This window comes from Eschrichtius robustus, chromosome 18 (genome assembly GCF_028021215.1).
Source record: "Eschrichtius robustus isolate mEscRob2 chromosome 18, mEscRob2.pri, whole genome shotgun sequence".
In the NCBI taxonomy this organism is placed as follows: domain Eukaryota; kingdom Metazoa; phylum Chordata; class Mammalia; order Artiodactyla; family Eschrichtiidae; genus Eschrichtius; species Eschrichtius robustus.
In genome coordinates this window covers 5,925,783-5,942,807 of record NC_090841.1, presented here as the reverse complement: position 1 = coordinate 5,942,807, position 17,025 = coordinate 5,925,783, and the positions used below count along the sequence as shown (strand labels likewise).

Here is a 17,025-nt window from a genome sequence, read left to right as displayed (position 1 = left end):
AGGGGGTTGCCGACTGAGTGTGATGGCCCAAGAACTCCCTGACTCCAAATTAAGTAGAGATTGAGTCGTTTTTCCACATCAGTGTAGACTGCCAAGGTGAACAATTTTATCAGACAACACTCTCTTCCTTCTCACTCTTCCTTAATTATCCTGGGAATTCAGGTCAATGCAGGGTGAAGGCTTCCTGTGCAGGGGAGGAGAGGGAGACTGCAAGGGCTGCGTTATTTGGATAATTTCCTTGACCTAAAAGGGGCTTCAGAAAGTAGGCTTCCATGTTAAGGTGGATACAGACAGCCTGCCCTATCAGGGTTACAAGGGTCACAGGTGCCCCAGTTCCAGGAGCCACAAATATGGGGAAAAGCAGGGTCCCCCAAGCTGGAGCAAACACTGGGGACCTTTGAGCAGGGAGGGAGCCCTGTCAATGATCTGTGGATTCAAGGAGTGTCTCATCTGCCTGGAGGAGCAGCCCGCCCCTTCCGGTGCCTCCTGCCCCCACCCCCCTCTGTGCCCCTGCCCTTGCCAGCGGCCGGGGTCCTGGAAGCTCCGACCCTCTCCGAGGAATGTGGAGTGGCCGCTACGCTGTCAGTAACAAAGAGACGGCCTTTTGATAACCCGAGTCGTGGCTGCCCCTGGAGTCTTCCGGACCCTTTATTTACCTGGGTCTCTTTCTCCCCACCCTCTCCTGCCCTAAATAGCCTGCTCAGGCTCTGGCTCCATGGGGTCACAGCTTCAGCCCCAGCTCAACCCCACCCCCAAGCGTCCCAAATAAGTTTGCCTCTCTCCAGAGCAATTCACTCAAGCTGCTCTGGAGCCGGAGGTACGGGCTGGAGCAGAGCCCTGAGCATGGAGTTGGGGCCAACCGTCCAAGGTGGTTCTCAGCTTCGGCCAAAAGGCTCTGAGAAAGCTACCACGCTCCTTGGGTCTCCACTGGGGGCCCTGCTGCCGGTGGCACCTGCATCCTTCCAGGCCCCCACCCCTGCACCCCGAGGCTGGAGGAGCTGCCTCCCCTCCCCCATCTAGAGCAGGTTTCCAGAGAATAGGCACATCACAAAGAGCTGTCAGAGGCTAAGCTGTGGGGATGAAAAGACACCTTGGCTCCCTTTCCATCAGCCACCTTCCACCCCTCTCTGACTGCTCCCACCACCCTGCCCCTGCAGGAACCTAGATGGGCCCTCTCCTGGCTGAGAGGGCAACCCAGATGTGAGGGGACATTTCCACACCAAGGAGCTTGTCCAAGGACATTGTTGTTGGCTCCTTTTCCCTCACCCACAGCCCAGGGCCCAGGACCATGGGTGGGACCATGCTACTGCCATGGGGGCCCAATTTTTCCACGAAGGAAACCAATCAGTGTCCTTTCTCCAGCCCTCACACCCCACACCCCCAAGTGAGCGTGCGCCTCACTGAGATCTGGCCAGCTCCAGGGCCTGGCGTGACCCCTGGGGACAGATCAACCCTGGCCGCTCCCAAAGCATTTGGGCAGGCAGGCCAGAGCCCTTTCTCCAGGGCAGAGCACAGAGACACAGCTGGAAAACCGGGACAATTAGCCAGCGGCCGGCGGCCGGGCCATAAAAACGCAGGAAGCGGCCACCGCAGGGCGGAGGGGATGGCTGTCCCCAATAAAGTGATTGTTCCAAAGAATGCCCACATTCCGAAGACACAGGCTCAAGCCTGGGCCTTGGCTTCCAGAGCTGGAGGCTTGGGAGGGGGCTGTGAGGGGCGGAAAGAGGGATTGTGTCTCCCAGGAAGAGGAGGAAGATGTTTGCTAGATCAAAAGTCCGCAGTGCCCACCACTTAACCTCCCATATCCCCGCCCATCAGGACTGCAGACGCCCGCCCCCCCTTGCATCCCTCCTCCCCATTCAGTGATTTGGATTCTGTGTTGGGGTTTGCAATTTGTTTCCTATTTTATTTCTCAAGAGGTCTGATGACACCCAGCTGCCCGGGCCAGGCCCTGGAGGTCCGCAAGGATGATCTGCTCCAGTCTCCATCAGTTGAGTGGCCAGTTCGCTCCCCCAACCCCGACCCCAGTTTTAACCTTTTTCCTTAGGAAACACAGAGGAGGGGGGACACCAGCAAGTAGGAGATCCCAGGGCCTGATCCTGCTTGGGCCTGGTTTCTCTGCACCCTGAGGCGGGGTGGGCGCCATCTGTAAAATGGAGAAGATGACTACGCCCGCTTTATTCCCGATCCAGGGAGATGAGAGGATCTAGGGAGATAAAGGACACTGGAAAGAGCTCCAGAAATGACAAGAGGAAGTGACAAATGCCAGAGAACGCTCGGCGGTGAGAACCGACAAGGGCAGATCTGCAGGAGAGGGGTTGCACCCCGCTGGTTCCCAGAGCGCTCAAAGACACCCAGCCAGCCTGCCCAGCCCGCCGCCCCAGCCGCTGCGACTCTCAAATCCGAGTCTGGCAGCGTCGTCTGGGCTCGGAGAGAAGGCAGACGGCGACCGCCGGCCCACTCCCTGAGGTCGCCAAACCGAGATGGGCGCCCGAGGGAGCAAGTCTGGTTGCCCTGAGCTCCTATCCGTCGTGGCAGGCCCCGAGCCAGGCCGCGCAGTACAGGTCCCCAGAGCCACCACTTCCAGCCCCTGCCCCTGGGACACAGCGCTTCAAAAACCAAGGAGGAGCCTTTCTCAAACCTTCCCCACTCGGGGCTTTTCAGGAGCAATCGTTAGTGATGCCCCGGGGTTCCCTTCCCATCCCCTGAAGATGAAAAGCAATTTTCTCCGGAGAAATGTTTTACTTTGCAAATGAGAAAGTGATTTTAAGCCATAGGTATGATGTATGACATAAATACTAGGTACATATTAACAGAAATTCTAGACTCCCTGTTCCTTGATTTTTAACCACGTATTTAACTAAACATATAACTGTAACTTGCTTAATTTTCACAAACGACAAACACACCAGCACCCTGCTCAAGAAACAGAACGTTACCAGATCTCTAGCAAAAACCCTCCTGCTCCCCTCCATTGCCACCCTCCACTAGCCTGACTTCTACCACTCCTTTCTTGGTTTGCAGTTAAGACTTTTGAATCTTGAGTGTAAATGCTTTTTAAAATTTTTAATTGCTTTAAGAACTTCCCTGGCGGTCCAGTGGTTGAGAATTCCCCTTCCATTGGTGGGGGGGGGGGGAGGCCGGGGGGGGGGGTGGGTTCCATCCCTGGTCGGGGAGCTGAGAATCCCACCTGCCTCGCGGCCAAGAGACCAGGACATGGGACAGAAGCGGTATTGTAGCAAGTTCAATAAAGACTTTAAAGATGGTCCATATCAACAACAACAACAAAAATCTAAAAAAAAATTTAATTGCTTTAACTTGAATCCCAAATGTGAGACGAACTCGGAGATGCAACCTGCAGCTAGGGTCTTAATTTATCTCGTGTGGAGGGCCAGCGGTTTCCTTGGGGAAGAAAATAAATGATCAGAGGTGACAGTTGTTCGGGGCGCGCAGTCGTTCTGGCCAGGGGCGCAGAGCGGAAAGGAACCGGCCCATTTCTCCTGGCTCGCCTCGTCACCTCCCGGGTTGGCCAGAAACGTTGTCATCAAAGCAATGGCTTCCCTTTTCTTTTCTCTTTGGGATGGAAGGAGCTTCTTGACCACCACCACCCCCCCTTCCCTGCAAATGCAGAAACACGACTCCTTGGTCTCTAAACCCAGATACCCACCAAGATAGCTCTTTCCCCCTCTCTTTTGCAAGTCTCTTGATTTCATTCTTTGAACCTGTGATTGGAGGTTAAAGTGCACCAGGTTGGAAGGAGGAAGCTCTTAACAATAAAGGTTTGAATATTTAGCTGTGATGGGTCGCTGCCCTCTCGCGAGCTCCCCCCCCTTATCTTTTAAAATGCAAATCGTGTTTCGGGGGGTTGTGCGCCGGGTGCGCGCTGCGCCTCGACGTCTCCAGCCATTGGTGTCTGTGTCATTACTAATAGAGTCTTGTAAACACTCGTTAATCACGTAAGGCCGCCGGCCCGGGTCTCCGCACGCCAGCCTGTGGCGGGTCTTCCCCGCCTCTGCAGCCTAGTGGGAAGGAGGTGGGAGGAAAGAAGGAAGAAAGGGAGGGAGGGAGGAAGGGAGGGAGGAGACAGGCCAGAGGGAGGGACCGCCTTAGAGGCAGAAGCGCCGCGAGGAGCCGGCGCAGCACCGCGGGCCGGGGCGCAGCCACCCGCCGCTCCTACGCCCCCTCGCCCCTTCCCCAGCGCGGCCCCCGGCAGCCTCCCGCGTCCGTCCCCGGGCAGCATGGTGAGGTTTGCCGTCGGGCCCTCGCCACCATGTACGTGAGCTACCTCCTGGACAAGGACGTGAGCATGTATCCCAGCTCCGTGCGCCACTCCGGCGGCCTCAACCTGGCCCCGCAGAACTTCGTCAGCCCCCCGCAGTACCCGGACTACGGCGGCTACCATGTGGCGGCCGCCGCCGCCGCCGCCGCGAACTTGGACAGCGCGCAGTCCCCGGGGCCGTCCTGGCCGCCCGCGTACGGCGCCCCGCTCCGCGAGGACTGGAACGGCTACGCGCCGGGGGGCGCGGCGGCCGCCGCCAACGCCGTGGCGCACGGCCTCAACGGGGGCTCTCCGGCCGCCGCCATGGGCTACAGCAGCCCCGCCGACTACCACCCGCACCACCACCCGCACCACCACCCGCACCACCCGGCCGCCGCGCCCTCCTGCGCCTCGGGCTTGCTGCAGACGCTCAACCCCGGCCCCCCCGGGCCCGCCGTCACCGCCGCCGCCGAGCAGCTGTCCCCCAGCGGCCAGCGGCGGAACCTGTGCGAGTGGATGCGGAAGCCCGCGCAGCCGTCGCTCGGCAGCCAAGGTAAGCGCGGCGGCGCCCTGCCGGCGGGCGCCCGGGGAAGGCGCGGCCTCGGCCTCCGGCTGCGGGGCGGCGAGTGCCCCGTGCGGACCGGCGTCTGGGGCGGTCTGGGGACACCGCGCCAGGGGGGCGGGGCGGGGCGACAACGTCTGGGGGCTCCGGCCCCCCCCGCCCCCGGCCCTTGCGTCTGGGCTGGCTGGGGTCGGGAGGGACTATTGTGGTCTCGCGAGCCGTGTTCAGTGTAGGGCAGAGGGGACGCTTCCTCTTTCCGCCCGTCCCTCGTTCATAACGTCCTTAGACTCTTGGGAGAGTCCCGCGAAGGTCGGCGGAGCACGGCTGCACGGGAGCGGGATCGCCCTCCTCACTTGCCGCCGCTCGCACTCGCTCGGTGCGCGGCTTCCCTGGAACGCCCCCGGGCCGGGCTCTAGACCGCCTGTGCACGCCGTCCTTGCCCGTCCGGGCCACTCGGGATATGAGTGGTGGTCAGGGGGCCAGGAGGGCGGCGAGGCCGCGCGTGGGACCAGGTTTGGCCATTCGGGGCAACTCTGGGCATCGGAGCTCCAGCGCGTAGGGAGACCCGGCAAAGCTGCTGAAGCTGGAAAGAAGGTGTTGGCCCCAGGAGCTAAGTAGGGAAGGGGGGGTGTCCGGGTCTTTGAACCTTTGATCTGCAAAGGGGTTATTTCAATCAAAAGCCGGAGGGCTGGGACCAGACGCCCCGGGACTCCCCTCGTGTCTGCAGAGGGAGAAGGAGAGGAAGTCGTGGTGCAGATTCAGTCGCTGCTCCAGACACGGATCATTTCTCTGGAACCCTCCTTTCCAGGGTCTCGTGTTTGTGTGTGTGTGTGTGTGTGTGTGTGTGTGTGTGTGTGTGTGTGTAGGCGTGCAGACGTTCAAGAAGCTTGCTCCAGAGATGTCTCTGCAAAGATCCTAGGTTTGCCGGACTGTGTGGGCTCCTAGGTTCCGGGTCTGCCCCTTCTGGTGTCGGAATGTGTGTCAAGGTGGGAAGGAAGTTCAGTAGGTGTGGTGAGAGAGTCCTGTTGGGTCCCTTTTACTCCACGAAGTCTTTCCCAGCCCTCTGCACTTCCGCTTTTTTCTCTTCCCTCCTTTCTGGCGCAGCCCGGCCCGCATGCAGGTTATGGACACTTTGCAGAGGTTTATAGCCAATTACAGCCGTATAAATCAGAGCAGCCGTTGGGGGCTGTCTCTGGGCCTCAGTTTTTGCGTCACTGGGCACATGCCGGGACCGACCAGGTGGGAAATGCGGCGGCCCGGGGAGAAGGCCTCAGGGCCGACCCGGAACCTCGGCTGGGTCCCTTCCCCAAGAGGAGGCGCCCTCGCCTGCACAGAGCGCGCTCCAAGGAAGGCTCTTTGCTACAGAACCTGCCTGGGGCGCAGCTGGCGGGGCTGGGGCGGCCTAAGGGAGACCCTTGGCCAGTCCCGGGAGAGTGACCGTGGAGCGGGGGGGGGGGGGGAGAGGGAAGGGAGCCTCAGGAGCCCAGGCCGCGGGGTCAGCAGATGAGAGGCCGCTGTGAAGTCCCACGCCGAGGTGGCAAGACCGCAGTCGGCGCCGGGCGCCCTTGTGATGTTAATGTGGGGAGACCGCGGCCCGCGGGCCAGAGCCCGACTCCTCTGCGGAGTGTCATCTGTCAAGGGGCGAGGGGGGGGTGGTACTCCGCCCGGCCCGCTTTGATATACACCTTCCCAGCCCTGCCATTGTCTCTTTTAGGGCCCGGAAAGAGGGTGGTGACTTTCGCAGTCAATAATGAATTCTGACAAGTCCCTCTCATCTCTCCCCTCTTCTAGTCCCCGCCTTGGTTCCCAGGGGGTGCGGGGCGCCTCCAAGGTCCTTGGGGCGCTGGTCGCGGGGCGCACATGGGTCCTGGTCACCGCGTCCCCCGGTCCCTCTGGGATACTGAAAGGGCAGCCCCCGAGCCAGAGCCGCTCCCAAGTACCTCAAGGCCACTATCGCTGCTGGAGAGTTCGGCTGGGAGAACTTTGCGCCCGGCTCTCCAGCCCTGGAGGTTGTCCTTTGTGGCTCCAACCTGGCTCCGGTGCCAGCCCCGCCTTATACTATCTGCGCGACCTAGTCTGATTCTCAGTTTGTTCATCTGTACGAAGGGGCCACTACCGCTGGCAGCTCGAGTGTGTTGGAGGCGGCAGCGCAGGCTCCCAGGACGTGTCAGTTCCCTTTAATTTCTCCGCGGGCGCAGGGTCGGGGCCGCTGCGCGCATTCAAATGCTTCTGCTGGCCGTGTTGATGTTAATGCGCCTGGCGGGGAGGGGGATGAAAGCCCCGCCGCCATTTGCTCAGTAGTGGTAATTCAAACAGAATGCGGTTGTTATTAAGGCATTGAAAGGGCTTTTCTTTGATAAGATCGCCTTGTCCTGCATTGTTCGCGGCTGTGTTCTCCTTTCAGCGGCTTGGGGGAGCTCCCTCTGATCTGGCCTGTATCTTCCCAGGGCGCTTTTGTTGTGGTTTGAAAAGGGTTTTACCTGAACAAAGTCGGCCTGCGGGGCATTAAACACCTCCGAGCAACTCCCAGACCTTTTAGATCTAACTGTAGCACCGGGCACAGGGCGATTGAACCTGTTCTGCTGGGAGAAGACCCCGACCTGGGGCCGAGTGGGAGAGAACAGCTCCTGAGCGGGGCTCCGCGGAGGGCTGACCTGGGACAGACCTGGTGGAGACACCAGGCTCCGGCCTGCTTCGACTTCATCGCGCTGTTTGTCAAGGCCCTTCAGTAAAACAACAATCAATCCAAGGTTTAATATGTTGACTCAATCCAATGAGCATAGATCACTGGTCAGGATAGCTCTGGCAGGGTTTGCAGCAGAAATAAATGGAGGATTAAAAAAAGAAAGAGTGCCAAATGCCAAACCAGGTTCGGCCAGGTATAGAGTGTCCCCAGAGAGAGGGATTATCTGCCTGCCAGACCCCGGCTCAGAATTCCTTCCACCCGATAGATAGGGCTGGGGCGTGTGTGTGTGTGTGTGTGTGTGTGTGTGTGTGTGTGTGTGTGTGTGTGTGTGTATGTGTTTCTGGTGATTTGAGGGAACACGTCAGCCACTGCACCCCCTTCCCACTTCTGATAAAACAAACGGAAAGTAACACCCCACCACCACCACGAACAACACATATCCACAATCCCAGCTGTTTTTAGGGTAGGCTTCTATCTCTGGTAGGCCTGAAAATCTGAATATTCCCAGGACTCTGGTGCCTCTGCCCTGCCCTCTTTTCCTTTGGGCCTCACCAGCTCAGGTACTGTATTTGGTTTACAAAACCGGTGATGGGGTTCTGCTATCTTCTGTGTGTATGAATTTTAAATTTTTCTTAATTTTCAAAAACTGCTTGACTAGTTTAGTTGTCCTGAATAGCCCCATACCCTCCCCCCAGGACCTTCTGGGGGGGTCTTGTCAGACTCAGCAGGAACCAGCCAAACCGTGGCCCCCCAGGGCGGTGGAGGAAGAGAAATGGCTCTTGGGTTAGGGAGGTTTGTCATTACCCATGACTGATGGGCTGCCTTGCAGTTCTCAGTGCTAACTTTGCCTTCCTCCACAGTGAAAACCAGGACGAAAGACAAATACCGAGTCGTGTACACGGACCACCAGCGTTTGGAGCTGGAGAAGGAGTTTCACTACAGTCGCTACATCACCATCCGGCGGAAAGCCGAGCTGGCCGCCACGCTGGGGCTCTCCGAGAGGCAGGTGGGAACCCTCCAGGGCCTGGTCACTGCCTGGGGGTGTCCGGTGAGGAGGGTTAGAAGCCAGGCCCCAGGATCCACCTAGTTCTGTGGGCAGATTAAAGCAAGAAGATGGAGAGCATTTTCCTTCCAGATGCTTTTTATAAAGACTTTTTCCCCCTCTAGTTGTCTTCTTCTTCTTCTTTTTTTTTATTGTTGAATTTTTCTTTTCCTATTTTGGGGGACCTGGGAGGTACAAGAAAAAACTGAGTATAGTCTAATTCAGAATTCTATTTGGGTCAATAAAGACTTAAAGTCTTACTCTCTCTGTACCCAGCACGGTACCTAGGCAAAAAAATTAATATAAGACCCCAATGCCTGCCCATAAAAACTAGAGGGTTGAGGCTTGGCTCCTGAACACTCTGTGTGGTCTGGGAGAAAAAAAAAAAAAGGTCAAATTCACAGTCAGCAAACCCCACGTTAAAACTCATTCTCAGCCCCAAGGTGAGGAATATTACATTTCAGTTTAGCTTTGAGAGGCCAAAGGTTGTCATTTTGAAGTACATCCAGCCCTGGCCTCCTCTTGCTTGGTGTGAAAAGGGCCTGGCAGTTTCTGTTTTCCTTGCTTCTGAGACTCTGAACTTTTCCAGTAAAGTTGTAGATAAAGGTTGCTTTGGAAAGAAACCTGGGGAAAGAGGAGGGAGGGGGAGGCTCTTCTCTCTCGAGGCTGAGTTGGGCTTGGGAAGGGCTCCAACAAGCACTCCAGCACCGGGCCATTACGGGATAGTCCGTGAAAAGCTGCGTGAAGGGCTGGGGTCCTTCAGGGCCAGAGGGCACTTCTTTGGCCGGAGAAGGTGACACGGGTGTTCGTGCCGAACACTGTCCCTTTTTTCCTTCGCATCCTCTTCACCACCTTCTGTTTTTCTCCGCCTTTCCATTGCCAGGTTAAAATTTGGTTTCAGAACCGCAGAGCGAAGGAAAGGAAGATCAACAAGAAGAAGCTGCAGCAGCCGCCGCCGCCGCCTCCGCCGCCATCCCAGCCGCAGGCTCCCCAGCCGCAGCCAGGTCCCCTGAGAAGCGTCCCGGAGCCCCTGAGTCCCGTGTCTTCCCTGCAGGGCTCGGTGCCTGGCCCTGTCCCTGGGGTTCTGGGGCCGACTGGGGGGGTGTTAAACCCCACTGTCACCCAGTGACCCACAGTGGCCTGCGGTGGTAGCAGAGCAATTCCAGCTGAGCCATGAGGAGCATGGACTCTGCTAGAATCCTCAGGAAAGACCCCTCCCCTCCCACCCACGACCGTTCACCCACCGACCTAGCCCTCCAAGGAAAAATGGGGGCCTGGGGGAAAGACAAGTGCGGTTGGAGGCCTCAAGGAAGATGTTCTCCCAGATTTTGACTCTTTCCGGTCTGACTCTTTCTGCCACTGAGGAGATGGGAAGTGACCACCGGGGCTTCCTTTAGTACTGGCAGAAACACGCCTGGACTGGCTCAACTGACCAGCCTTTCAGCCCCTTCCTCCTCAGCTCTTTGCCTCCAGAATCTGCAGGATGCCTCTCTGGTTGGAGCTGAGCGGGGAGAGGGACTCAGGGGACCGCCAGGGATGGAGCCAAGATGGCTGCTGTCCACTCACTGCCCTCCAAGGACCCGCTGGCCCCTCTTGCCTCAAGGGCAGGCAAGGTTCAAACCGCAGAAGCCAGAGGCAGCTGAGATGGAAACCTGGACCCACTGAAGAGTGCAGAACCGCCAGGTCTTTGTCTTTCTTCTCTTCCCTTCCCAGGCCAGGAAAGGCTTGGCTGGTGCATGTGGAGTGTATGGCGTGAGGGGGTGGTTACTGGACTCCAGGCCTGACGAGGGGGCCCGAGACAGGGCCTTGTTTAGAAAGCCTGTCACCAGAGCTTCTCTGGGCTGAATGTATGTCAGTGCTATAAATGCCAGAGCCAACCTGGACTTCCTGTGATTTTCACAATCTTGGGGCTGATGAAAAAGGGGAGTTTTTGTTGTTGTTGCTGCTGTTTGGGTTATTGGTCTGTGTAACATCCAAGCCAGCATTTTAAAAGCCTTCTGGATCCATGCGGAGAGAAGTGATACGGTGAAGGGAAGTGGGGGGGTATTTGAACACAGTTGAATTTGTTTTTTTCTAAAAAGAAAAAAAGAGATAAAGGAGCTTTCCAGATTTCAGATTCTGTCTTTATCACCTTCAGATTTTGTCTGCAATTATTAGTAGTAGTAGTATTTTAAGTCATGAAATATCCTCTCTACTTGCCAACTAGAATTAGGAAAATCAAGGAGGGGGGTGGAGAAGGTTATCTGGACAACCTCATTTTACCCCAGAGCGGCAGAAGCCTGAGGGAGCAGGCTTCTGAGACCTACCCTGCCCCCAAGCCCAAGCCCAGCCTCGGATTGTGGAATGTGTGGTTCTCCTGGGGGTGCCTGTGGGCAAAATGCACAGCTGAGCGCTCAGCTGCTTCTCAGCTGGGGGAATGATGGGGAGTGAGGGTGAGGGAGCCCACTCACAGCGTCGCATCGAGTCCACACTGAGACGATCGCGCACACTCCCTTCACCGGTGACTCCCTTCTCCCCAGGATGCCCCCCCTCCATCCAGCTAAACACAAGCATTCAAGTAAAAATATTCGATTTTCTATTTCCCCAAGGCAACGTTTCCACGAATGTAGTCTCCAGTATATCGGTTTCCGTGAGCCCTTTCTGACTCCACCCCTTGCCTTGTCCCGCGCGGTTTCCCTTCCCCGCTCCTCCCTCCACCTCCCCCCACAGAAGAATTCGAGACCCAGCAAAAGATCCTTTTAGTGATGGTTGCTTGTTATCTGGCGGATCCGCTGGGGACCGGGCTGCTGCCCTTGAGGTTTCTGGTCCTGGGAGCCGCCGACCTGGGCGCTCTCGGCGGGGCCTGGGGAGAAGGGCTTTGCCCTCCTTTGCGGTCTTTCCCACAGGCAGCCTGGAGCCCTAATCAGCGCCTCCACCGAGGGAAGGGGTGCCCCGAGGGCTGGGCAGGATGAGCGGAGCTGCGAGACAGAAATAGCCCCTGGAGCATCTCCCCGATTCCGCGGCCCTTCCGGGTGGCGCCTTTCACTCCGGGATTGGGAAAGGGCTCCGGGGCTGGGCCCGCGGCCCCCGAAGTCGGAGGGAGCGGGCCTGGCCCGCCTCCTGGGCAGGAGGCGGCCCGGCCGAGGCGGGAGCCGCACCTGGGTCCGCGGAGCACTGGGGGGTCCCCCGGCGCCCGGCGCGGGGAGGGCGGCGCGGACCCCGCGCCCGGCCGCGCCCGCGTGTCCGACCCCGGGCCGCCGCCGCGGTTGCTATGCGTTGCTGTGAAACGCCTGTCAATAAACCCTGTTTAGACAGTGGAGCGAGAGCACAAGGGTTGTTTGCTTAGTGGTTAGAGGTTCAAAAGTCGGCATTGTCCCGCTGCAAGCGATTACAAGTTCTTCCCCTTCCCGGGGCTCGGCCCGAGAGCGCTGACGCCCGCGCGCGGCGCGCATCCGGGCGCGGAGGGGCGCTTGGCTGCTCTCGGACCTGCCAGGACCCTGCTCTGGGCGGCGAGCGGGCCGCCGGCCACCAGGCCGCGGAAAAGGCCAGGAATGAGGGCCCCCGCCGGCAAGTGAGGCCACCGCGCCTCCGACGCCAAGGCACCACCCCTGGAGCCAGCCCGGGGGAACGCGGGGACAGGGCGCGAGCGGGCGGCGCAGCCTGGAGAGGCTTAGGGAGGTCGGCGCCGGGACGCCCGGGTTTTTTTTTTTTTTTTTCCGGGTTTATTTTTGACGACAAGACCTAGTGACTCCGAGCGCCGCCCGCACCGTGCCGGGGGTCGGGGGCCCCCAACCCCTCGGGCCTCCCGGTGCCCTGTCCCGGGTTCGGGCCGCCAGGGGGCGCGCGCGCGCGCTGCTCGCCGCCTCTGGAGGAAAGGGACGCAGTTGTGACCCAGCTGCGAGGTGCAAACTCCAGGGCGTCTCCGACTCCGCTGCTCCCAGACCCGCGCGGCGAGCCTTCCCCGCCACGGTCCCGGGCCTGTTGAAACTAAGTACAAACTAGGGCAGGTGCACAAGATTCTTGGATCTGGTGAATGTTTAAGAAAAACAAATTTGGGGGAGGGGAGCTATCCACCAAAAGAGTCTTTTTGGGGACTTCCCTGGCGGTCCAATGGTTAAGACCCCGCGCTTCCACTGCAGGGAACGCGGGTTCGATCCCTGGTCTGGGAACTAAGATCCCGCACGCCGCAGGACACCTCCGAAAAAAAGGGGGGTCTTTTTGCACAAGACGTTTCTTTAAAAAAATTACAGAAATATGGGTACGATATTAGTATAAGGAAAGAGTGTACCAGTATTTTGGAACTCATGTCAAGAAAAGGGATATATGTAGAGAAAACAGGCCTGGTCTTTTTTTTTTTCCTGTAAACAATTCATAACTTTATCATATTCATCTAATAAAGTTAACAAGATGGACTGCTAGTGAAAACAATGACAGTTTCAATGAGTTTCACTTCTTTCTGATACTATCTAGTAGGAGGCCTCCGACTAGAAGGCCTCCTACTAGATAGTCAAGTATCTAGTCAAGAGCACTAATCTTAAATAGAAATCTAGATATATAAACAGCAGTATTCTGGCTGTTGTTATTCACAACCACCCAGGAAAAGATAAGAGAAGGCAACAAGCAGATATAAAGAAATCTCAGCTACAGAATCTTAAGAAGAGCTTATATGTTTTTAAGAGCACCATTTGCACCTTGTTTTAGAAATAGGCTGCTGTTTGTTAGTTTAAGGACCTTGGGGAGATCACAACCTCCCAGCCACATCTTCCTCATCTGTAATACGGGAATCAAATGAGGTAATGTAAGCAAATGCAAGTTACAGTGTACACTTATGATGAGACCCCAATAATGACATGAACTCCTCCTCCTTGTAACGATGAACCATCTTCTCTGAAGAGCTCAAAGGTGCTTAAAGTGAATTTTTGAACGAGGATAATTTCTCAAATCATTAGAGAATAACTCCTTCCAGAAGTTTTTCTAATGTATGCAGCTCTGCTTACTTTGTCAAAATAGCCTCAAGTCTGTTGTCTTCTGATTTCCAGTGCCTAGGTGTCTGCACAAAATCTCAAGTGGCAAAGCACTAACATTCCAGAGTAGAAGATGAGTTACTGCTCTGCATAGCTTACCTGCCCTTTTATCTACCAGGAAAGATACTGTATCCCCAAACACTTCCAGCTGTATTTAGGAGACTCAGATTAGTTGAGGTTGTAGTTGGGAACCTCCTTATTATCAATCAGGATCCTTTAACCCAAAGGAGGCAGAGAGGCAGATACTCTACCTAGATGGTATTACAAGTTTCTTTATTTTGAAACAATTTCCATTTCAACACCGCAGTTCCATACTCTTCCGGGAGCCGCCCCAAAAAGCTGCTGCGGATTTAATTCTTCAAGCCTGACTCTTCCCTTGAAGTCATTTTAAGGCAAGCAATTTCTTCTAGCCCCCATAATTCTTCCCTTACATTAAAACTATAGCAGGAGACTTTGTGTTAAATTAGTTTTGCTTTGGAGGATAAGGAAAACATACCTAAATAACATAGGTTACCTGTAAATATTTTACATTAACATTTAAAGTATATTCTTAAATCCCATTTAGACTATACAATCTTCCAACCCCCATAATTCTCACATTTAGTCTTTTTTTTTTCTTTCTCTTTTTGCCTTCTCCTCTTCTTCAAGAGATGACTATGATTTTAGGAAACCAAGCAGGTTTTATTGATAACTGGGACAAGCCCAGTGATACTGGGCCAGAACAAGCACTAAATATTTTTTTTACTTAGCTACAAACCAGAGGGAATATATATTTCTTATATCATTCATTTCTTGAAGGTTATGAAATTAGATCTAGGGAAACGCCCTCAAATTCCAAATAAGGAGAGTAGAATCTGTCAGTTGCAGAGATTATAGCAACATTTACCTTGACATTCTTCTTGGAGGTATCAGTTTAGAGAAGCTGGGGGCAAGTGTGTAGGTGACCTTTTGGGTCTGTGTCTCTAGTACCCAAACATTTGTTTTAACAACAGCTTTTTCAAATTGGCATTTGTCACTAACCTCAGTTTATATGGATAATATCAACTAAGTTGCCAGAGCCCCAGAGTTAATGACCAGTTTGTTCTTTCTCCGGGATCTTGGTGATTCTGTGCTAGAGATCTAATCCATAAACCAAAACACAACCAGTTTTGATCCACGAAGAAGAGTTCCCTGGGATTCAGTGATGACCAAACTGTCCCTTTACACACACACACACACACACACACACATACTTAATAATATTCAGGTCATGTATTGGGTCTATGCCTCAAATAGTTTTATTGGTAAGTAGGAACCTAGGCATTTCATGGCCCCCCACCCTTTTTTTCACAATCAGTATCAGCACTTTTTTTTCATGTCTTTTAATATTTGTGTTTTAATTTCTAGGAAAGAAATTATTTTCTAATTGTTCATTTGTTATCTCAGAACTTTCAGGACAGTCTGCTCTCATAACACTTTGTATCTGCAGTATGACAATAATAGGTTTTATACAAGTGGTAGTTGATAAATTCTTCTCCAACCTCAGGAAAGCAAATAATGAAAAACAAAGTAGGAGCTAAAGTCACTGTAGTATAAGCATACAATGGCTTGTTGGGTGGCACTTAAATAATTTTAACTCACTGACAATTAGCAGAATCAGTGACAAAGATTAAGTACCTAAACCACAGATTAGGAGCTGTTAAAAATGGTGGCGCCAGGCTCTTTTATTCATGAAAGACACAGTATATGTTCTTTCACTTTGTGTATCTAATGTACTAAAAACAACAACCACAACAAAACTCAGTGGATCTAGATTCTATTTTCAGCCCTCCCTCCATTTTCTAGGCAGAACTATGGTAGGGTGTATGTGCATTGCCAGAAGCAAACAGAAGAAAGACATACTTAAGCGAGAACCAGGGACCATTGTCCAATAAATAGCAATATAGAAGCATGCAGGAAGGACAAAAAGAGAGACTGCTCGTAAGGAATCCACACATATTTTAAAAAAAAATAATGTTCCCCCTCAAATCACTTTATTGAAGTAATGCAAATTTCAGAAATCCAAATTCCTCTAGTTATTTTCATGGGTTCCTGTTATAATTTTCATCGTGTCTATGAATTTCATATAACCATCTTCATACTTTTAGACATCTGTTAGTGATATATTGTTAAACACAACAGACCCTGATTGAGAGTGACAGTTCTCCGTCATGGTCTTCAGCCCACAGAAAACCAACAACCAACATTTATTCCTCATTTCTAGGGTTAGAGTCTTGAAATGCACCTCCAGTGTTGTGATGGCTGCTCTTGGGTGGACACGTGGCCGGGACGGAGAACCACAAGACCAAATGACCACACAATCGGGCCGTCGCAAGCTGTTTGGGGAGCAGATTTTTAGATGGGCTTGGATTGATGCACAAAGCTGGGCGCTACGTTCGCAAGAGTAAAGCCAGACAAAACAGGCAGCAAGCTGCTCCCTTGGCGGGAACTTTTAGTTTGCCGCCACCTCACACCTCTGTCTCGGAGAAACTACTGCCTGGATTCGAGGCTTTGAATGTTTTAGACAGAAAAAATGAAAGCGTGCTTTGCTCATGTCCAGACAGGCCGGGCGTCTACAACAGGGCTGGGGGAGGGCACTCGGCCTGGTATCGAGGCGTCTGCGCGAGGCCCCAGCCTGCAGCGAAGATGCCGCTCAGGTGGCAGCGGCCTCGCCCCGCCCCCTGCGGCCTGGCCCGCGGATCAAAGCACCGGACTCTCGCCACGGCCCTCGGGGCCCACCGCCCAAGCGCCACGAGCCGCAGGAGCGCGCCGCGGGCGTCGGGGCGCAGGGGTCGCGTCTCTCCCGGCCTCGGACGCCGCGCCGGCTCCTCGCCCGACGGGGAAACGCCGCGCTTGTCTCCGGGCGGCCTGGCGCCTCCCGAGGTGGGAGCGCAGCGAGGCCCCCGTGGCAGCCGCGCCAACCTGGCGGGAAGCCCGGGGCGGGGGCGCCTCCGTCTGCGCCCCGGAAGTCGCGCCTCGAGATCCCGGGTACGTTCCTTTTCCTCTTCGGAGCAGCTTGGTTTCCACAGCTGCTTTTGTCATCACGGTTAAACGTACTCTGACTTTTTCAACGGCCTGCCCCGCTATGGGCGGGGGAGGGGCCGGGAACCGGGCCCCGGGCGCCCACAGGCCCCGGCGACGAGCGCGGCGGCGGCTTCCACGTCGGGCTTGAGCGCCGCGGGCGGCGGCGGCAGCGGCGGCCGGGCGGGAGGGAGGGACTTGACTTTGAAGGGGAGGCGGGAGGTCGGCGTGCTCAGCCCCACTCCCTGCCGCCCCTCCCGCGGCCGAGCTTGCGCGAGGTGCCCGGCAGGTGGCGCTGCTGCTCCGGCGGAGCGGCCGGGTGCCCGACTGTCGGAGGACGCGAGAGCCGGAACCAGCGGGGCGGGGGGTGGGGAGCGGCAGGGGCAGCCGGCGGAGGCGCCGCAGGAGCGGCCCCAGGGAGAGCCCGCGGCCCTT

At 55.6% G+C, this 17,025-nt stretch overlaps 1 protein-coding gene across 1 annotated transcript; it reads left to right on the top strand.

The window, feature by feature from the left end:
- Positions 1 to 4,270: 4,270 nt before the first annotated feature.
- CDX2 (caudal type homeobox 2) lies at positions 4,271 to 9,677 on the top strand. The gene is made up of 3 exons (XM_068526788.1): positions 4,271 to 4,811; positions 8,367 to 8,512; positions 9,432 to 9,677. Exons 1-3 carry the CDS (start codon positions 4,271 to 4,273, stop codon positions 9,675 to 9,677), a joined length of 933 nt encoding a protein of 310 aa, XP_068382889.1.
- The last annotated feature ends 7,348 nt before the right edge of the window (positions 9,678 to 17,025 follow it).